General features: G+C 44.3%; 1 protein-coding gene across 4 annotated transcripts in view; it reads right to left on the reverse strand.

The window, feature by feature from the left end:
• Positions 1-6,854: 6,854 nt before the first annotated feature.
• Positions 6,855-23,369, reverse strand: part of CDH13 (cadherin 13) — a 1,034,896-nt gene continuing 1,018,381 nt past the window's right edge. For all 4 annotated transcript variants that reach the window (XM_047836387.1, XM_047836388.1, XM_047836389.1 and 1 more), the window contains 3 exons: positions 22,019-22,252; positions 18,162-18,380; positions 6,855-8,436 (listed from right to left, as the gene is read on the reverse strand). In XM_047836387.1, the coding sequence (XP_047692343.1) occupies positions 8,429-8,436; positions 18,162-18,380; positions 22,019-22,252 (461 nt within the window). In that variant the 3' untranslated portion in view covers positions 6,855-8,428. The remainder of the gene's footprint in view (positions 8,437-18,161; positions 18,381-22,018; positions 22,253-23,369) is intronic.

Raw genomic sequence — 23,369 nt, forward strand, 5'->3', positions numbered from 1 at the left:
TAAAACCACTTTATTGAGGTATGAGTGCCATGTAAAAAGCTGTACTTTTTAATGCATTCAACTCGATGAATATGGGGATAACAATACGCCCACGAAACCATCACCGTTGAGATCATAAAGATACCCATCACCTCCCAAAGTTTCCTCTTGCCTCCTTTATTATTCATGATTTTTATTTGTGTGGTAAGAACACTAAACACTTAGGTTGGCACGTTTTTAAAAAAAATTAAAAAAAATTTTTTTTTCAACGTTTATTTATTTTTGGGACAGAGAGAGACAGAGCATGAACGGAGGAGGGGCAGAGAGAGAGGGAGACACAGAATCGGAAACAGGCTCCAGGCTCTGAGCCATCAGCCCAGAGCCTGATGCGGGGCTCGAACTCACGGACCGCGAGATCGTGACCTGGCTGAAGTCGGACGCTTAACCGACTGCGCCACCCGGCACCCCTTTAAAAAATTTTTTTAATGTTTATTTATTTTTGAGAGAGAGAGAGCGCAATCAGAGGAAGGGCAGAGAGAGAGGGAGACACAGAATCCGAAGCAGGCTTCAGGCTCTGAGCTGTCATGTCAGTACAGAGCCTGATGTGGGGCTTGAACTCATGAACCATGAGATCATGACCTGAGCTGAAGTCAGACGCCTAACTGACTGAGCCACCCAGGCGCCCCTTGGCACGTTTTTTATACATTTTTTTAAAAACCGTTTATTTACTATTGAGAGACAGAGAGACACAGAGCAGGAGCATGGGAGGGGCAGAGAGAGAAGGAGACACAGGATCCGAAGCAGCCTCCAGGCTCCAAGCTGTCAGCACAGAGCCTGATGTGGGGCTCGACCCCATGAACCGTGAGATGATGACCTGAAATGAAGTCGGATGCTCAACAGACTGAGCCACCCAGGTGCCCCTGACCTTGGCTATTTGTCAACACTGTGGCAATGAACATGGGAGCCCAGTGATCTCTCCAAGATCCTGGTTTCAGTTTCTTTGGGTAAGTACCCAGAAGTGCGGTTGCTGGATAACATATGAGTTCCATTTTTAATTTTTGGAGAGCCCTCCCTCTGTCTGTGAGCAGCACTGTTGATGGAGACTGTGGGCCAGGCAGTTGGACCCGTGGCCAGTTGTTAAGATCTGTTGGTGCTGTAAACTTCCCACCCCCCCCACCCCCTTTTCTCTGCTGCTAGCTGTCCCCAGACCCTTCAGCTGTGCTGATCCCCTCGGTGTTCTTGGCAGGATGACACTTGAGTGTCAGTGTCCCGCAAAGCTGGGAAGCAACGTTTTGGGGGCAGAGAAGAAATGTGGATTTGGAGGTCTCAGCCCTGAGCTGGGCTGCCTTGGGGGAAGGGTAAAGTGACACTCTTATCTCTTCAATGCATCTCTCCTCTGTTTTTTTTTTTTTTTTTTTTTTTTTGCACCACTGAAATGCTGGAACATTCCAGGCATATTTCTGGGCTCCCCAAAACATGTTCTCATCTGTGAATGGAGGTTAAAATTGGTGTTTCTATGGCGGGGTTGGGTGCGGGTGGATGGGGAGACATATAAGGACTGGTATCTCTCGTTCTGCCATTTTGCTATTGACTTTCATTGTTACTTTAGTGCATCCCAAGGGATACTGGCTTTCCATTCATGGTAAGAATATACAATTTTCTTGGAAAATACATGAATTTAAGCAAAAATTATCAATTTAAAATTATACAGTTTAAAACTGTAGTTGCCCTTGGTAGGACGGGTGCATTGGGATGGCGGGATTTGCAGAGGTCGTAGAGAGACATCGTTCAATCGTGAAGATGTTCTTACAGGATTAAAGTTCAGCAGCTGCTGGCCTCAGAGAAGACAGGGGAGCAAAGGGGAAAGAGGTGGTGCTTGCTGTGAAATTGCACATCATTCCATCCTTTGGGAAGGGGAAGCAGGAGGACATATTTGCTGAACCACCCTACCAATGTGACAATTGTAACATTGGAACATCGAACCCATTTTCCTTGGGGACATATCTCCAGAAGGACAGTGGGGAATTTCTGCAGGTTCCAAATACCCCTTTTGTACAGGACAAGCATTCGAGGTACCAGTAACCCTCCTGAGGGAAGACGCGGCCCGGCTGGCCCAGGGAAGGGGCAGGGCAGGGTTTTCAGGATCTTGCTTGCTGAGGAGCAAAGGTGGGGCCCTATTTTGGAGAGGGGCGTCTAGTTCTGCCAAGTTTAATTTAGAAACGCCTTCGTCCAGGTACCAGTGCTCCCGGCTTGGATTCCCGTGTGAAAAGCAAGTTTTGCTGGGATCTCTGGAGTGTGCCCTGGGGAGCATCCCTGGATCCTTTGTCTTGTGCACAAAAGCAGGGGAAGGTCTCTTGCGAGGCTGTTTCCAAAGAACAGAAAATCGCTTTTATGGAGAACAACGGTACGTATGATCAGGGGCGTCGCGATCCGTCTTGAAGTGTTTTGCTTTGGGTTTGAAGTGTCAGTTTACGTTTCTCATGCTCATTTGTGGCAATTTTCCAAATTAGCGTCTCCATGATTGGCTGCCAAGGAATCGCTTTCCTATTTATTTACCCAAACTAGCAATTTCCCGGAGACAGATGCCCCGGGGAGGAAGGAGACATTTCAGGAAGACTCTGACTTGCAGGTTCGGTTTTCTTCAGCTTCACTCACCCTGTCCTGCCAGACTGTCTCGTCACCATCAATTTCATGTACTGTGTGTGAGGGTACGGCCTCGGTGGTTTCTTCCGGGTGACAGGTGGGTGGTGCTGTCTCAGGGTAGAGTGGAAAAGCACCCGTGCTGTAGTCACGCACGCGGCTCACTAGGCAAGACCCAGCATGAGATAGTTTTAACTCGTGAGCCCCCTCTTATCATTGTACAGTGGAGACAAGGTCTATTCCAACATTCCATGCATTATATGATATACGTAATGTATAATGATGTTCCATATAAATTACACATGTATAATAGGTGTATACTTACCTACATACTTACATATGTAAATACCTACCTACCTACATATGTAAATTATCTGGTCTGTAGGAGGCAGTTATTTACATTTTTTAAAATGTTCATTTATTATTTTTGAGAGAGAGAGAGAGAGAGAGAGAGACAGAGTGCGAGTGGGGGAGGGGCAGAGAGAGGGAGACACAGATTCGGAAGCAGGCTCCAGGCTCTGAGCTGTCAGCACAGAGCCCGACGCAGGGCTCGAACCCATGAACCGTGAGATCATGACCTGAGCTGAAGTCGGACACTTAACCGATTGAGCCACCCAGGCACCCCACGTAGGAGGCACTTATTAAATATTACCACCTTTCTTCTCTTTTGTTAAGGACCTCCCTAAAGGAATCCTGCTTGCTTTCTATCATCAATCAATCAATCAATCAATCTGGTTTGTTTCTATCCATTTCTCTCTCAATCTCTCCCTTATCTTTGTCTATCTGTATCTGTCTCTGTCTGCCCATCATCTGTATCCATTTATCTATGTATATACTTATCCCCATACCTACCGATCTATATTCACCCGATCTATTATTCTTTCTATCATCTATCTATCTATCTATCATCTATCTATCACGTATCATCTATCTGTTTTTCTCAAATCAGAGGGATCTGACTGTTATGAACGAGGAAGGGGGAAGAGTTAACTATCAGGAAGGCGGCACTTGGTTTTAGCCTTGGCCTTTCAACATTATAGGCCATCCAGAGCACCATTTAAACAAATATCCCTTTTGCTCTGTCACTGTGTTGAAACTGTACTAAAGACAGTCTAAGACCGAGGACACACTTAAAAATCCCAGATAACCTTTATTTAAATATTTCACAAATAAGTTACAAGTTTCCGTGCAACTACATGGTAAATAAAATGCCGATTTACGTCTCTGAGACCCTGAGCAATTCAGCAGCTCGAGCCCAAAGGAACGGCACTACCATAGAATTAAACATTTTAAAGTGATACACTTTTATCCCTTTTGAGTGTTTATGATAAAAATCTGTTTGAAATTTTTGAAAATTTTTATCTTGGGAGGATACATAATATTTACCACCAGAACGGTGTTGATGTGGGTATGACATCACAGACTGTTTTTCATATGGCCTTCATTTCCAACTCTTCAATAATCTAAATCTATGTATATTATAGATAAAGAATGACTTTGCTTTCTAAAGGAAAAGCTTTGAAAAAAGCAGCAGAAAATGGAAATTTTCAGCTTATACTTATAGTGCTTCTAAAAGCCACTTTCTCAAAGGCTTCATAGCTTCATGGTGAAATTTATGGTGGTCTTATTACACCTGCTTCTTTTCACCAAATCCCTACCAACCAGCTGGCGCAAGCCCAACAAAATGGTTCAAAGGCTTATCAAGCTCAGCAGCCCTCCAATGATTAATATGAGGATAGCGATGTAGCACAAGCGATAGGAAGAGACTTTTCTGCTTACTGAGTTTGATGAATATCTAAGTTGTTTCTGCTCATAGGCTTATTCTTCAGTTATGCAATTAAAGTTCTTATCTGAAGTCCTTGTTCACAGGCTCGATCCCACCCTTTTCTTCTGTGTCTACATATTTTGTATATGCTTCGATTTAAACACAGTCAACACTAGAGCATTTTTTTTCCAGTAGTGGGCGAACCCATCAGCAATAGGAGATCTAAGAAGGGCAACACATTTTACATACAAAAGAAGTGTTTGTTGCTGTGGATGAACTATTATGAAAGCATCTTACCACCATTTTATGAGAAGTTCCAACTCTCAACAGGCAGTTAAGAAGACGGATGCATCATCTTTGTGAAAGGTGCAGCCAGATCATTGATGATGATGGTGATGGTGGTGGTAATGGCGGTGATTTACTTATTACTCAGTGGTTAAACACAAAAGCTAGGTCATTCTTTCTCAGTGCTCACCTTTATCTTGGTGTGATTCACCTGTCGGTTAGTGCTTCAGAAAACTCGACATGAAGAGGTTAATGTTCATTAAACAACATTAAAACAAAATTAAAACATTAAAAAAACATTAGAAAAAAATAGAAGTGCTTGGAGATACTTTAGTTTGTCTGTAGCTGAGCTCAGGGCAAGTTCCTGAACGCCCTACCCTCTTTCTCCCTCGGCTCTCCCTCCCCTCCGTTGGTTTGGGCATGACTGGGTACTTGGGAGGACACAAGTGTACTTTGGGGTACCTGAGATATCTAATTAACCTTGTGGGAGTCCCTCATGTACCTTCACACAAGCCATGGGAGGGAAAGGAGGGAATACTGAAGAAGAGACTATCTTGCGCAGTAGACGTTTCTAAGCTTTAGTATGAACTGAGAATGGTGTTCACAGTTCTTGACCGAAAGCTCTTAGAACTAAGAAGTAGCAGCAGGTCTATTTGCTCGGTCTGGATGGATAGCCCTGCTAACTGAGGCTTGAGACCAGGGTTTTCTGGTCTGAGGGAGACACTTTGTGTGGTTTTACTGCACGGTTGGGAGGGGCGCTGTGGCCGAGTGGGAACCACAGGTGCCCCGGAGCAAAATGGGCTGGGTTCTCATTCTGGAGGCCACTTACCTTGGGCAAGCCAAGAGTCACGGCAGGTACATCCACGTGAAACGATGTGCATTTGGAGGAAGAGGCAGTGTTGAAGGTAACTTTTTTCGAAATTAGAAAATGGTCGCGCGTTTTTGTTGAAACAAATTATCAGAAATAAGTTATGGTGTGTAAAGTGGGGAGGAAAGATTTTTAATCAAGGTGGTTGATGTATTAATAAAACAGTGGAGAAAGTGTGACCGTCCACTCAGCAGAAATAAAATCCTTGGTTTTGTGCTCCGCGATCGAGAAAAGCAATTTCTGGCTCATACTTTTTTGGTTTTTAATAACTCAATAAAATAAAATGCATTGGTAATAATGAGATAATGCTTTGATTTCAATGAACAATATAAATGTGTTCTAGCAAGTTAGAAAACATTCTGCAGTTCAGGAAATGCTACCACTTTGGTTTCAAAGAGTTGGTCTTTTTTTTTTTTTTTTTAAGGATTAGAAAGAACTACACTCTAGAAATCCGTCTGTCCAGATGAGAACTCTGGGGACAGGGGGTGTACTTAAGTAGGGGAAAATTAAGGCATATTCTACTTGCTAAGGAAGTATGCACTTGATTCCTCTTTACCGGTGTCCTAAGCCAAGTTAAGCCAAGGGTTTAATTTGCAAAGTGCGGGAGAGGCTTGAGAGAGGAGACTTGTTCATTTCAGTGAATGGGCCACTCGACAGCCGTATTTCTCCCGGGGGATAGTCCAGGTTCATGAAGGAGGGTGAGCTTTCTGATGGTTGGTTAGCTAGCCTCTGGGCCAGGCTGCCGCCCACCTGGCCGTCTGAAGATGCTCCTCGGCTCGTTCCCGGCGTGAGCATTCTCGCCCTGCCTTGCAGGAAGCCGGAAGGGAGGTTCGCCAGGGAGACACGGGCCTGCGTGCTATAAAGCCCGAAGAGGAAATCTCGTAAAGCGTGAGCGTGCAGGCTTGAGTCCCCTGCCCCTGGGCCCACTCCATGCCCCTGGTGGACAACCTATCTGCCATATTTGGGATGTAGCACCTTCTGACTGACCACCGGGCTCGTTCAAGAGAAATACAGCCATGCTCTGGGACTGTAGGCGCATGGTTGTGACTGCGTGTCGTGCAGTCATCAAGGTGAGGATGGTCTCGCTCCCGAGGATAGAGTCGTCTTCACAGCGGACTGCAAGATGCTCAAATCGTTCATAGGATGGACAGGATGAGTGCGTCGCCCAGGCTGTGAGTCCTGTTAGTGTTCTCCACTAACAGGAGGTGTACGGGGAACCCCAAATGACCAGTCAAAAAATGTGAACCCGCACTAAGGCAAGACCTCGTATTGGCAACATCAGACACAACATAGAAATCAGAGAAGAGCTACTGTCCAGCCGTTTTAACCACCAATACCCATTTATTTTAATGGAAAAAAAAATCTCTGCATTCTATATGCTCCAAAAAGACTTACTATTGAAACAAATACAATATATGGAACTCTATCTGCATAATTTCACTACAATAAAGACAACAAAGGACTCCTACTTCCTATCGAAGGCGAACTGAAAAACACAGGTGCAAACGTAGATTGCGTAAGAAAGCGTGGGTGTGCATGTGTGTGCACGTGTGTGCGTGTGGTTAAAACCTTTAGTAAGCAACTGTATTAAAATATGCTAAGACACTTACCTTACCCTAGTCTGTGGCGCGCTCTAATAAGAAGCCACGGGCTGTCACTAGTTTTGTCTGATAGAAAAATTTGGCGTGAGCTTGGATGGTTCTCTACAGTTTATCAACAAGAAGATCATCTTAGTACGGGTTCTAGCTTTTCTCTTAGTTTTACATGCTCACAGAATAAAAATCAATTACTTCTCATACATAATGAACATCTTTTATTTTCAGGTTTGCAAACAACGGTAGTCGGTTCACACAAAAGGGTACTTTTAAAACTACCTGTGTTTAGTCTATTTTATGCCTGTATATATGAAACAAACAGTGTATATGTGCATAAAGGTATGTCTATACATGTGGGCATATATGTGTATACACGCGGTTCCTGCTGACTGCCTCCCGTGCACGTAGGACCCCCACCATGGGACGTGCAATTGTACGTACATCGGGGAGAGAGAGATTCTCCGCCATGATCCGCGTCCTCGTAAGAATCCGTGGGAATGGATTCAGGACACGTACAAATGCAGACAGATGCCCACGAAATAATATTTGAGCCCTTTACTTGGCGTTTGATGGTAAAGTTTGCTCCTCTCCGCTTTTTCTGAGGATCACGGCATAGGATGGCAGTGAAAAATTGGTTGCAATCCTTTACTGGAGAGGAAGGACTTCTGTCTGTGCTCTCCCTCTCTGCAGACCTGCCTGGCTGGTCGTGGCAGTGTTCGGACCGAACGGGACCTGGCACGAGCGTCGGCTCTGGGGTCTGTACTAATGCCCAGCTTGATGCTAAGGCCCTGGGCGGGGGGCAGCTGCATCACTTCCATCCTTTTTTTGTGTGTAACCTCTCAATATCAAAACTAGGTTCCTTCTGTATAGTTTCTCTCTATAAATACTGTGTATATACACATACAGATACTCACACATGTACAAATACTAACCCACAGACGAAGCTGTATGTGTGGAAAGCTGACTAGCAACATGGCAACACATCAGAAAAAGTAGTCATTGTTCCTGCGCCCTGCTCCCAGAAGGTCAAGTTATACGCCATGATCTTTCAACGTTCAGGGAAATTCAGAAGATTCCGCTAATTAAAGGAGAAAGGAAGATTCTGCCAGAATGGTGAAGAACAGACCCAGTGGTATCGCAAAGAAAACAAAAATCTGGAACAATTGAGGCCTAGTTGTGAAGTTCGAGAGCTGTAAACTGCAATCTTCAGATTTGGATGGTTGTTTTTTCTCTTTTTCTTTTTCTTTTCCCGTTGCTATGGAAACGTGGTAGTCAAGCTTCGGATGTCAGGAGTTCTCACAGACCTGAATGGAAGAGATTCAGAGCGAAGTCAAGGAATATCGCAACTTGATTGAAAACGTTTTAGCTAAATGTGAGATAAATGGCTGATAAGAGGTGATAAACACATTCATAAACACGGCACTGCCTTGGGGAAGAGAAGGGATAGCTCTGGTGGTTTATGTCTTAAAAAGCAGGATCTGTCTGAAAACGCCAATGCCAAGCCCTTCATCTCAGACTGACCAGCGGTGACGATCTTTGCGACGTTGAGCCCTGTCCCTTGCGCCTTAGCCCAGAACCTGGATGTCTTATGGACAAGTTGACGTGGTAACTTAGAGATTGATGATTATCATCCCAGAAATTAATTTTTGGTCACAGAGAAGGGTGAGAGAGCTGTTAGTGGTTCTGCAGACACGGCGTATGACTCCTGTGGCTGTGGTGACAAAAGACCACTTAGTGCTTAGAGCTTAGTGGCTCGAAATACCAAAACTTAGTCTCTTACAGTTCTGGAAGTCGGAAGTCCAAAATGCGTCTTAGAGGGCTAGAGTCAAGGTGTTGGCAAAGCTGTGCTCCTTTTGGGGGCTCCAGCAGAGAAGCCACTTCCTTGCCCTTTCCGGCTTCCAGAAGCCCCCCTGTATTTGGCTCATGACCCCTTCCTCCAGCTTCACGGCCTGGACTGTCTCATCCGAGAGTACTGTTGTCACCAAAACTGTGGTTATTCTCTAAGATGTACACCAGCCTGGGTCTCCCCTCTGCCTGATAATAGCACAAGCTTGGTTCTCTGCTGTTTTTGCTTTATTATTAGTATAATATCTTGGGTTTGTACAGGGGAATGGTACCACTAAAACTCGTGATATAATCAAAGAAATAAAAATGTGTAAAGGTCAACCTACGACAGAAGTGTAGTTCCTGCTGGAATGAACCGATGGCTAGAATAGAGTAGATTAATTCTGTAAAGCTTGGGCCCTTTCATTCAAAACGTGCCGAGGAGCTGACTGGGGTATAAAACACACCTAATTCTGTACCCCGTTGCTTTCAGAGGTGAATCCTATCATTTATCTGCTTGGAAAATTTAAAACAGCTTCTCTACAACCAGATAAAAGTCTTTGTAATGTGACTCAAATATAAGCAAGATGATACCGAGAAAGTTAAGGCTGTTTTAATAACACTGATTCGGGTGCAGTTTTTGGATGTTACTTCCTACACCCAGGGATATTTACATTGTTTGACGGGTGAGTTTCTTTGCAGTTAGGCATCTCCCCAACTCATTTAATTTCCCATTTTGGCTGGCTTTTTCACTGTCCTTGCCACCATTATCTTAAACTCCAGTTACTCAGGCTGCAGCAAATGGTATTTGCAGATTCACCCACGTTTGAAGAAAGACTCGAAAGGAACAGATTAAATGGCATCCTGAATTTTATTTAAAAATATTTTCCAGGGGTGCCTGGGTGGCTCAGTCGGTTAAGCGTCTGACTTCAGCTCAGGTCACAATCTCGCGGTCCGTGAGTTCGAGCCCCGCATCGGGCTCTGGGCTGATGGCTCAGAGCCTGGAGCCTGCTTCCGATTCTGTGTCTCCCTCTCTCTGACCCTCCCCCGTTCATGCTCTGTCTCTCTCTGTCTCAAAAATAAATAAAACGTTAAAAAAAATAAAAAAAATATTTTCCAGTGTGGTACCATGACTTAAAATAATTTTGGTCATTGAGGACAAAAAACATTTGACTGAATAAAACCCACTAGGAACACCTGGGTGACTCAGTCAGTGAAGCGTCTGACTTCAGCTCAGGTCATGATCTCACAGTTCGTGAGTTCAAGCCCCACATCGGGGTCTGTGCTGACAGCTCAGAGCCTGGAGCCTGCTTCGGATTCTGTCTCCCTCTCTTTCTGCCCCTTCCCCGCTTGCTCTCTGTCTCTCTGTGTCTCAAAAATAAACAAACATTAAATTTTTTTTTTTTTAAACCTTACTAAATTAAACAAGTCTCCACTCACGGTTCAAATGAATTTAGAATGTCACAGAAGGGTCCTACCTATGAGGGCTGTTGACTTGATTACATGAGATAGTCTACACAATTTATGTGAAGCTCTTGACTTTGTTTGTGGGTGGCACTTAGAAGCCCTAGGAGGTCCACTGTCACTGTCCGTGGAGCCCACCGCTTTGAGGGACCACAGATCCTCTGCAAAGATGACTCAGAACCACCTGGGGGCAGAGGACAGCCTGCTTCATCTGGGTTTGGTGTTTCCCCAGGCCCTGTCTCTGCCCATAACACATGTCACCATAAAAAGGAACAAAATATTGATGCACTCAATGACACGGACTGTACGATTCCATTTATAGAAAATTCCAGAAAAGGCAAGAAAGCACTCAGAGAAGGCAGATCAATGGGGGTCTGGATTCAGAGGAGGGGATCAAGAACAAAAGGCATAAAGAAGCCAACCGGACCTTGGTTGTTAGTGTGGCTACACCAAAACTCATCCAACTGTACCCTTAAAATGGGTGAATTTTATAGAATCCAAGGAACACCTTAACACAAAGCATTAGAATGAAAAGTATTGTCAGTGGCCGTTTTGCTCATCTGGGTCACGTCTTTCAACTTCTTCACTGTGATCGAGATTACAGTTCAATTCCCCCTCCTTGCCAAAGAAGAGACATTTCATTTTGGTACTTGCTAATATGGTTCACCTGAACTGTCTTTTTATGTTCTTGCTATTGCTGATTAATTAAGCCTAAAACAATGTTCAAAAGGCTTTGAGGATGATATGCTTCCCTGGAGTTGCCTGTGGCACACGACACAGAGCCCTGTGAACCGCCCCCCAGACATAGGCTAGTAGAGACGCGAGCTTGCCTCATCGGGAGGGTCCTAGGGGGAGCATTTAAGCATCTCTTCGGTGCCATCAACAGATACCTTCAACAACAAAATTGGCAGTAAAATTAATTTCATTTACATTTTTTACTACTTTCAATGTCATTAGTTTTATTTCCTTCAGTTTTAGCTGTCAAAGATGAAAGTGCAGACCTCTCGGTTCACTTCTCGTTGCGATAAAGCCTTCTATGGTATCATAACAAGGTGAAATGTTTTCATTACTTTTCTTCCATGAGGAGGCGGTCTAATGGTGGAAGCTGGCCTCACTGCTTACTCACCCGGGGAACTTTCAGAGCACCTTCTCATCTATAAAATCTCTAGGCCAATGAAGGAAACAAAAAAGCCATGGAACATCAGGATGTTTGGTTAATGCTGGTCTACCTGGATCCGGATATTATTTGAGGAGAGGAGAAAAAAAAATATCCCCCGCCACGTTGTATGATGAGCTCACTGCAGCTTTATGAGCAATGCTGTAATGGAGGTGTTCGCACACTTTTCCTGTAAGGGGCCAGATGGTAAGTATCTCCACTCTGCAGGCCACACAGCCTCTGTGGCACCTGCTCAACTCTGCCGTGTTGCAGCAGCAGGCAGGCAACGTGTAAGTGAACGGCTATGGCTGTGTTCCAATAAAACTTTATTTACAAAAACAGGAATTGGGCCACGTTTGACCCTTGGACAGTAGTTTGCCGACTCCTGATTCAAAGAAACATCAAGCAGAGTCTACCAGATCCCGAAATTCTTTCAAGGACTATGGCTGAGGCAGGAGGTTATTACCCTTGTACTTTATAATCTAGTTGAGTGCTTGTAAACACCCCTCCCCCACCACCTCCACCTAACTTAGTGTTTTAGGCCCATTTCTGTCCAGTCTCTTGTCAGTATCATGTTAATAGCTACACAGGTGGGTTGGCCACTTTGAGTTCTGCTCTTAGGAAAGAGTGGCACGCCCCACGGTTACTTATTCCTGCTAGCTCTAACCCAGCTCCTCAGACATCTTATTAGCAAAGTCCTTGTCAGGAAAAACCTCTCCGGCTAGGTATATAATACCACAAGAACCATTATATTTGGCAGGCTCTAATTAAGTGAACAGTATTAAATAACCTTATGCCTTTCATATAGGGACAGACAGAGATTCTTTCTGAAGTCAAGCAGGTGAGCGCTAATACCTGTTCTTGACTCTTTTTTGGGCTGATATTACCCGGGTTGTGCAAAACATCAGAGGGCTAACCGAGTACCTTTCCAGCTGTGGAGAAAGATTCAGAGCTCCCTTCTGAGGATGATTTTGACGTTACCTCCAGGGGCCTCACCGACAGTGGGGAGGGTGCATGCTGCGAGGTAGGACGGCTCTTTTTGTGAGAACAAACAGCACACCTGACATTTCATAGTACGCACGCATCTGTCTTTTCTCGATGACACTGTTTTGGGTATAAAATGAACATGAGTTCTGGGGCACCTGGGTGGCTCCATCGGTTGAGCGTCGGACTTCGGCTCAGGTCACGATGTCACAGTTCATGGATTCGAGCCCCTCATCGGGCTCTGTGCTGACAGCTCGGAGCCTGGAGCCTGCTTCGGATTCTGTGTCTCCCTCTCTCTCTGCCCTTCCCCTGCTTGCACTCTGTCTCTCTCTCAAAAATAAATAAACATTCAAAAAATTTTTAAAAAATGAATGTGAGTTTCTTAGGAGTTACCTGGCAATTCTGCCTTGGAGTTGTTGTGATCCTAGTGGTCAGCTGAGAGAGAAGTGGGCAATCTTTGGGGACCTGCTCACCAATGGCCTCTGTAGGCCTTGAGTTTCTAAAGTAGGGGGCCCGGGAAAATTCCTTGTTGATAAGAAGAAGTACTGCCCCATTATTTATATTCCTTTTAATCTACACAAATAGGTTAAGTTGTACTGATTTTAATATATGGATTAGGAGTAGCAGGCACGTGTATTTAGTCTTAAAAATATTGTGTAAATATATGCACACACTAGGTCTGTGTGGAGGCCACTGTCACCTTGGATGTGGGTTCCACAGGCTGGATGGGCCTGGGAATGTGTATTTCAACAAGCACAGGTAGGAAGTCTCCATTTTATGTTTTTTAAGAAAAGTTTTTTTTAATGTTCATTTCTGAGAGACAGAGTGCGAGCAAAGGAGGTACAGAGAGAGAGAGGGAGACACAGAACCCAAGGCAGGCTCCAGGCTCTGAGCTGTCAGCACAGAGCCCAACATGGGGCTTGAACCCACGAGGCGTGAGATCATGACCTGAGCAGAAATCAAGAGTCAGACGCTTAACCGGCTGAGCCACCCAGGCGGCCCTCCTCGTGGGGCTTTTACTGCTTTGCCCCGCACCTCTCTCTGTGGACTCACTGTGGTCCATGTGCTCCCGCTTCCAGGTGGCAGGCGTGCTCCCCGTGGGCCTGCCGTGCTTATCCAGAAGGCCCTGTTTGACCATCAGGCTCTTCTGACCCGCCGTTGGACCTAAACCCCACTTCTAAGGGCCGGTGTCTCTCTCCATGATGACTGTCTCGACCTTGGCTGCCGTGTCACAGTCACGGGCGGAGATCCCTGCTGCGGCCACTGATGCATAGCCGTGCAGGCTGCTTCCCCTTGGTGGTGATGACCGCCACCTCCCGATTGACTGTGACGCCGTCCTCAGATCGGAGGGCACCTGCACGTGTGATCTGTGCGCCACGGCAGAGTGCCCTCCTCGCATCGTCTTTCACAAGCGGCTGTTCATGAGAAGGCAGCGGGTTTTCCAGAGCGTAAAGGGCTCACTGCACGTGGCTCTCATCCTTGTCGCTGTCATACTCCATTGTCACCAGAGTATGAACCCCCCAAAGTTCCTGCATCTGACCGCCCATTCCCAACACCAAACCCAGCTGCACACACAGCATCCGAATATAGGTGCCGGCCTCACAACTCACCTAAGCGATTCCTCGTCTTTCGGGATGATGTGCCATCAGCTTGCTCTCGTGTTTGGTCCACACTCGGAGCTGCCCCTTCACTGCAGCAGGAAGCGGCGGTGGCTGGAATAAGGCGCCTGTCAGAGCTCCTGGGGCCCCAGAAGGTTGAGTCCCCCCCTCCAATAGCATCGTGTAGCTGGGCAATTCCCACACACTCTGTCTGCACAATGTCGGGATTCCCCCCCCCCCGCCTTTTTTCCCCCTTCCCCTAACCCCACGGTCTTCTGTTAAGTTTCTCAGGATCCACATGAGAGTGAAAACATATGGTATCTGTCTTTCTCTGTATGGCTTATTTCACTTAGCACCACACTCTCCACTTCCATCCACGTTGCTACAAAGGGCCATATTTCGTTCTTTCTCATTGCCACGTAGTACTCCGTTGTGTATATAAACCACAATTTCTTTATCCATTCATCAGTTGATGGACACTTAGGCTCTTTCCATATTTGGCTATTGTTGAGAGTGCTGCTATGAACATTGGGGTACAAGTGCCCCTATGCCTCAGCACTCCTGTATCTCTTGGGTAAATTCCTAGCAGTGCTATTGCTGGGTCATAGGGTAGATCTAGTTTTAATTTTTTGAGGAACCTCCACACTGTTTTCCAGAGTGGCTGCACCAGTTTGCATTCCCACCGACAGTGCAAGAGGGTTCCCATTTCTCCACATCTCGCCAGCATCTATAGTCTCCTGATTTGTTCGTTTTAGCCACTCTGACTGGCGTGAGGTGGTATCTGAGTGTGGTTTTGATTTGTATTTCCCTGATGAGGAGCGACGTTGAGCATCTTTTCCTGTGCCTGTTGGCCCTCCGGATGTCTTCTTTAGAGAAGTGTCTGTTGATGTTTTCTGCCCATTTCTTCACTGGATTATTTGTTTTTTGGGTGTGGAGTTTGGTGAGTTCTTTATGGATTTTGGATACTAGCCCTTTGTCCGATATGTCATTTGCAAATATCTTTTCCCATTCCGTGGGGTGCCTTTTAGTTTTGTTGATTGTTTCCTTTGCAGTGCAGAAGCTTTTTATCTTCATGAGGTCCTAGTAGTTCATTTTTGCTTTTAATTCCCTTGTCTTTGGAGATGTGTCAAGCAAGAAATTGCTGAGACTGAGGTCAGAGACGTTTTTTCCTGCTTTCTCCTCTAGGGTTTTGATGGTTTCCTGTCTTACATTCAGGTCCTTCATCCATTTTGAGTTTATTTTTGTGAATGGTGTAAGAAAGTGGTCTAGTTTCATTCTTCTTCATGTTGCTGTTCAGCTCTCCCAGCACCATTTGTTAAAGAGATCGTCTTTTTTTCCACTGGATATTCTTTCCTGCTTTGTCAAAGATTAGTTGGCCATACTTTTGTGGGTCTAGTTCTGGGGTTTCTATTCTATTCCATTGGTCTATGTGTCTGTTTTTGTGCCAATATCATGCTGTCTTGATGGTTACAGCTTTGTAGCTGAGGCTAAAGTCTGGGAATGTGATGCCTCCCACTTTGGTCTTCTTCAATGTTACTTTGGCTATTTGGGGTCTTTTGTGGTTCCATACAAATTTTAGGACTGCTCCAAAACATTTTTTTAAACATTTATTTTATTTTTGAGAGAGAGACAGAGCACAAGTCAGGGAGAGGCACGGAATCCGAAGCAGGCTCCAGGCTCAGAGCTGTCATCACGGAGCCCGACGCGGGGCTCAAACTCACGAACCGTGAGATCATGACCTGAGCCGAAGTCGGACACTTAACCAACTGAGCCCCCCAGGCACCCCGGAAGTCTCCATTTTAAACGCCCCCTGGCACTCTAGAGTAGCTGATGAGTGAACAGCATCCTGCCATGTGCCTTGGTTCTTCAAAGCAACGTCATCGAGAGTCAGGCTTTGCTATCATGTAATTGGGTTTACGGCAGGTGATGTGTGTGAGTGGCCACTCAATTATTTTCTCTCCTCTCTGTGTACACACCCACATGCACCCACACAACACTTTTTTCTTTATGATCACACGCGAACTACTCCTTGCTAGTTTATCCAGGCTCTGCTAGATGTGAGTTCCAATTCTGCCTCGAAACCAGACCCAGCGCGGGGCTTGCCATCTGTCTAGCACTCCCTTGAGAAGCTGGTGGAAAACAGATTCCAGATTACTGCAATAGTGTCGATCGTCAAAGGGCACCGTAAGTAATCATCGCGTGTCTGCTGATTGAGGAGTACGCTCCGCAGGATTCATCCGACGGATCCTGTCTAGCAGTTGGAATGAATGCACTAGGGCAGGGGTGACTATGGCCGTTGGGCCACAGCGTGTTTGTGTGGCTCTCGAGCTAAGACTGTGTCTCAAACTTTTGTTGTGCCTGGCTGGCTCAGTTGGGTAAGCAGTGGACTCTTGGTTTTGGCTGCGGTCACGATCTCGTGGCTTGTGGGTTTGAGCCCCATGTTGGGCTCTGGGTGGACACCGTGGAACCTGCTTGGGATGCTCTTTCTCTGCCTCTCTCTGCACCTCCGATGCGTGCACGTGCTCTCTCTCTCTCTGCCCCTTCTGTGACGCTCTGTCTCTCAAAATAAATAAGCTCTGAAAAATGTTTTTCACTCTTTTAAAAAGTGGTAACAAACAAAAGAGTAAGTGACAAAGATCTGATGTGGTCCACAGAGCCCAAAATATTTGCCGCTCAGCCCTTTGGGGTAAAAGTGTGCCAACCCCCAAACGAGACTAACGTAGATGGATCTTGGAAAGGTAATGTGGGGAGGAACAAAGGCAAGTCACAGAACATCGTGCTCAGTATAATATGAATTACATAAGGTTTTACAAACTGCACAAAATAGAACTATAAGTGGTGTGTGTGTGTGTGTGTGTGTGTGTGTGTGTGTGTGTAGTAAATGTATAAACTAACATCTGGACACACTCTAAGTCAAGATAGTATTTTCTCTGGGGAGAGAGAATAGGAAATGAAACTGGGGAGAAAAAAGGGCATTTCACCTTTACCTATAATATTTTATTTCTTGAATAAAAAGGAAGAAGAAAGAAGAAAAGAAAGAGAATATATTTTCTTCTATCCATCCTTCCTTCCTTCCTTCCTTCCTTCCTTCCTTCCTTCCTTCCATCCATCCATATATCCATCCATCCATCCATCCATCCATCCAATGAGACACTTCTCATTGTAAGATGTTCTCCCTGGTTCTGCCTCCAGGATGCTGGCTCAGCACAGAGCTTTATACAGAGTAAATGTCTGATGTTGGAATGTGTAACTTCCTGTTGACCCCACTTACCACTGTCACCAGGATGTAGTAACTTCTGGGGCTTTTTTTCCTAACCATCAATTTCTCAAGTTCCTAATTCACAACCACCTGATAACTTCCTCCAAATATAAATACCAGAGCCCGAGTGGATCTGAATGGCATTACCTGTATGTGAATAATTGCTAAGGTTTATGTTGGAGAGCATTCCATGCAAAGGAAATATTTGAGACATACATCTATTCATTTAATGCTCACATTTATATTACTTGGCCAAACCATTCATTTGTTTAAAATAATACATCATTATAGTGCAGAGATCACCACCAGTCAGTGAAAATATGTGTGCAATATGCATTTCTCTACTTTCCTACGGCCCAGGCTCCATCCATGGATTCTCATGACTGCTCTTAAAAAGGCACGATACCTACTTCAACCTTGCAAAAGAGAATTCTGCACACTGCAGAGAGGAATGAGGCCCTGCCGGACCGAAGACCTAATGTGGCACATTCTTATTAGCCCAAGTTCAGTGGCGCTGGCAGGAAGTTTTTCCCATCACCCGGTCTGTGGGTTACACTGAGCGTCTTCACACATTTCCTTGGAGTGGTTGGAACCCTTTTACATGTAATACTTTCTATTATATGGACATAACCCAAGAACGAATGCTTCCTCTGGGATGAATCATGCTGACAGATATACGGGAAGCAGTGGCTTTGGGGAAGTTGCGCTTTCGTACTGTGTGCGCCCTGGATTCGGGCTACTTACAAGCCAAACTGAAGAGAGAGGCGAGCAGGACCGAGGTCGCGCTGAAGTGCAGGGCCCCCGCCGCGTTGCAGTCCACTTTGGAGTTCTTGCAGGAGCATACTTGTATCCTGAGGTCTGTGACGTTCGTCATGGGCGGTTTCCCTGAGTCAGTCACCATGATGGGCAGGTGGTAGTTGGCTTTGTTCAGGTTTTGGAGGAGGCTTACCAGGGCGTGCGTATCTGTGGGGACCAGAGGACCTTTGTGAGAGAGGGTTAGACTTCCCCGAATAAAAGAGTCGGGTTTTGGTGACTCAAACCACACCAAACAGGCATTGCACGTTGGTTTATAACCCTGGGAGTGTTTAAACTTAAATTCATTTGGGCACCTGGGTGGCTCAGTCGGTTAAGCGTCCAACTTCAGCTGAGGTCACGATCTCACGGTCCGTGGGTTCGAGCCCCGCATTGGGCTCTGTGCTGACAGCTCAGCGCCTGGGGCCTGCTTCGGATTCTGTGTCTCCTTCGCTCTCTGTCCCTCCCCTACTAATGTTCTGTCTCTCCATCTCTCTCAAAAATGAATAAACATTAAAAAAATTTTTTAAACTTAAATTCATTAATAGCAAATAAAAATCCAAATTTGGGTTTTCACTTGTGCCAGCCACATCTCAAGTGTCCAGCAACCGCATGTCGCGAGTGGCCACAGCGTCGGGCAGTGTTGCATAGAACATTCCATTGCCAAGAAGTCCTGTGGCTCAGTGCTATTATTCTCTGTTTCAAAGGGACCCATTTTGTGGAGCTGACTGCATACCAAGAACTGCCCCCTGCAAATTTATGATACCGAAAAAACCATCTTTGCAAAGATCACATTCAACATCTAAACAAACTGATGTAAAAATCCACTCTCACATCATTACACCCTGCATCTTAAATACATACAATTTTTATTTGTCAGCTCTACTCTAATAGAGCTGGAACAAAGAAAAAAAGACAAAAAAAAAAAAAAGAAATAATCGGCTCAGAGCATTTTTACTTAAGAATCCAAGTTCAAATAATCAAAATAAATTCTTAGACCAAAAAAAACCCCTAAAACAAAACAAAAAAACCCCAAAACTACCCAAACCCAAACTATCCATTTACTCTAAATGTGGGCAGGACCCACATGTGTTGCCCTGGGGTTCTATAGTCTACGTCTTTATTAGTCCTCAGCCATAGCTCTGGATTTGGGTGGGAGCCCGCAGCATAACCCCAGCACAGGGACTGAAATTTAGGGCCTTGTTTAGTGGGAATATGTGCTATGAGGCAGGCCTTGGGCAGCATGCAAAAATGGCCACCCCACATGGCCACTGTTTTTAGCCTCGGACTATTCTCTTTTCAAGTCAGTCAGATGACTGGGGATATATGTATATTACACACATATATATTATATATAACACACACATATATAATATATATAACATATATATTATATACAACATATCTAAAAAATATATAAAATATATTATAACATATATAAAATATAACATATATAATACATATATTATATATAACATATATAACATATATATAATTTATATATAACATATATATAAAACATATATAACATTTATATATATAACATATATATGATATATATATTTTATGTAACATATAAAAAATATATAACATATATATAACATATGTATAATATATAACATTTATCATATGTATGCTATATATATGTATGTTGTATATATTATATGTATGTTATATATAATATATGTTACATATATATTATATTATATATATTATATATATGTATGTAACATATAATATATATGTATATATATGTATATATATGTATATATGTATATATGTACATATGTATATCTATGTATATCTATGTATATATATACATATATAACACATGTATATATATAATACATGTATTATATATAACATATATAACATATATATAATTTATATATAACATATATATAAAACATATATAACATTTATATATAACATATATATGATATATATATTTTATGTAACATATATAAAAAATATATAACATATATATAACATATGTATAATATATAACATTTATCATATGTATGCTATATATATGTATGTTGTATATATTATATGTATGTTATATATAATATATGTTACATATATATTATATATATAATATATATATGTATGTAACATATAATATATATGTATATATATGTATATATGTATATATGTATATATATGTGTATATATATGTATATATGTACATATGTATATATATGTATATCTATGTATATATATATACATATATAACATATAATATATATGTTACATATATATTATATATATGTACACACACAATTTTTTTTGACTGCCTCTTTCTGGGCATGAACAGTGTTAGGTATTAAAAAAAAAAAAGCTAGGACAAGGGAAAGGACTGAGAAATCTCCATCTCTTACATAAAACCATGAGGAAGACTGAGCAATGACATGAAAGCAGAAACAGATGAGGTGTCATCCTGACCAGAAGGAGAAGCAGCAGAAATAACCGATGTACGCAGTCACCCCAGTGAGGTGGCAGGGTAACGGAAGGAACATTCTCCCATCTCCCTCGAGTGGACGAGACACTCGAAGAAGTTCCAGCTGGAACTTTCTGGAAAGAGCTGGTGATGGTTATTGAAATCCGCTACAGTCACAAAAACTAGCAAAGGAAGCACCCACCCCTCAAACAAGAGAACGGTTGTTTTAATTAAAAATAATCAGTGTAACAGAACTCATTCCTTAAAAAAGCAATAAAGTAGACAAACAGGCAAATGGAATCAATAACAAAAGGAAGGCACTAATAAAATGAGATATGAGATAAGGCCATTCAATGCATACGAGATGTTTTAATAGAAAATTTTATGTGCAACTGTACATTTCCAGAAGTTAATGAAATGCGTAATTCCCCATCCCTCTCGAAAAGTCTACCGCTGGTGGACGAGGAGGGTACCCTGGCTGGGTCAGCTGCAGGAGAAGTTCACTACCGGAGACAGAGTGTGGGTCACATGTGTGGATCCTGGTTTTTTACTTCATTGCACAACCAGGGGAACCCGGTAGTGAGCTCACATTTGCCCCGGGGAGGGAAGCGGGTGTGGTGATGTGGATACGGGGAATGTACCTCAGTCAGCACCCTGGTGTTGCGGCCTTAGGAAGGCAGATGGGACATGTTGGGCCAAGTTCGGAATTCTGCCTTCCCACAGGGAAACACTGGTAGAAGGGACGGGGCTTGCACGTGTCATAAGTGAGGGACAGGACGGCTGGGCGGTGATATCGCAGTGGAACGTGAAAGCCACGGTTGTTGCAAAGACGAAGGTAATTTTGAGGAGGTCTGCAGTGTAAAGTGGACGATGGAGGGTCAGAGGCTGAGACTCTTTACATTTTTTTAATGTTTATTTATTATTTTGAGACAGAGAGAGAGAGAGACAGACAGACCGAGAGGGAGACACAGAATCTGAAGCAGGCTCCAGGCTCTGAGCTTCCAGCACAGAGCCTGACACTTGGCTCGAACTCACTGACTGTGAGATCATGATCTGAGATGAAATCACTTACGGTACAGGGCGTATGGTGTAGGGTATACAATACACCACGTAGAGTACAGAAGAGATAAGAAACAAAAGAGAAAACTCTGATGCTTGCATTTTTAAGAAACCCATATGTATTTGTACAGATTGTGTTCATCTGCTGGTGGGGAAACTGTCAGCACCGACAGGGTGTGAACCACTTGAAATCAACCCCTCGAGACCAGGAGCGAGTAGGAGGGAGCAAGAGTCTGGGGAAGGGAGGCAGGCTGGGGAAGCCAGGCTTCAAAGCCCAAGGAGCAGCTACAGAATGTGTAACTGGACTTACTGTTGATCTTGGAGATCTTCCAGACTTTGTCAGGAACGGCTTGTTTGTGGATCTCAAATTTGAAAGGGTCTGTATTTGGGTGAAGGTCCTTATCTGATGCTCCCAAAATGACTACGCTGAGGTTTTTGGCATCATCACAGACTTCAGCCACCGTGGGGTAGATGAAGGGGGCGTTGTCGTTGACATCCTCCAGAGTGATCAGCAAAGTCCCGGTGCCTGTAGCGGGAGGGTTGCCTACGGGGCAGAGAGCGAAGGTGTTAGCAAGGAGCTGCTGCAAGAGACCTCTGTCACCTGCTTTCCTCCAGTGTGCTGGCCACCTGCTAACAGGTTTCGAACAGGACTGAAGACAATAGCTTATGCATCTGTATAAAGTCGAGTGGTTAAAAGACTTTTCTCATATATAAAACCTCTGATTTAAATTCTTTAGGACACGGGGGCGCCTGGGTGGCTCAGTCGGTCGAGCCATCATGGTCATGATCTCACCATTCCGGAGTTCGAGCCCCACGTTGGGCTCTGTGCTGACAGCTTGGAGCCTGGAGCCTGCTTCGGATTCTGTGTCTCCCTCTCTCTCTGCCCCTAACCCATTCGCATTCTCTCTCTTTCAAAATAAATAAACATTAAAAAAAAAATACATCAATTCTTTAGCATACTGGCCATAATAACAAATTAGAGGCAAAGAATGGAGATAGGAAATGGGACCTGTCCTCACTTACCAAATGAAAGCTTTATCTAAATACCCGAGTATTCACATGTGCTGTTGGGACAGGGGAGGACGGAGGTCCCATGAGAGGAGGCTGTGTTTTGCACGTATGGAATAGTTCTGCCTTGACTGGCCAGTTGACTGGAGAGAGAAGGAGCTAATCTGGGGTTTTCCTCTGTGGGTGAAATGGGTCTGGGGGGCTGGCCTGGCTGGCCTGCCAGCATAGGACAGATTTAGCAAGTCAGGTTAGTGACAAGAAACAAAGTCACTAGCTGGCTACTGGGACAGATGAAGCGACCGTAATATAATCTTTGGGTCTTATTTTTAAGGCCTTGCATTTTCAATATTTCTGCGACTTCCACGTTTTTTACTGTAGGGAACATTATTTTTAAAAAGCCATTCTAGGGGCGCCTGGGTGGCGCAGTCGGTTAAGCGTCCGACTTCAGCCAGGTCACGATCTCGCGGTCCGTGAGTTCGAGCCCCGCGTCGGGCTCTGGGCTGATGGCTCGGAGCCTGGAGCCTGTTTCCGATTCTGTGTCTCCCTCTCTCTCTGCCCCTCCCCCGTTCATGCTCTGTCTCTCTCTGTCCCAAAAATAAATAAATGTTGAAAAAAAAATTAAAAAAAAAAAGCCATTCTAATCACCCAGGTGA

The sequence above is a fragment of the Prionailurus viverrinus genome, chromosome E2, assembly GCF_022837055.1.
Source record: "Prionailurus viverrinus isolate Anna chromosome E2, UM_Priviv_1.0, whole genome shotgun sequence".
Classification (NCBI taxonomy): domain Eukaryota; kingdom Metazoa; phylum Chordata; class Mammalia; order Carnivora; family Felidae; genus Prionailurus; species Prionailurus viverrinus.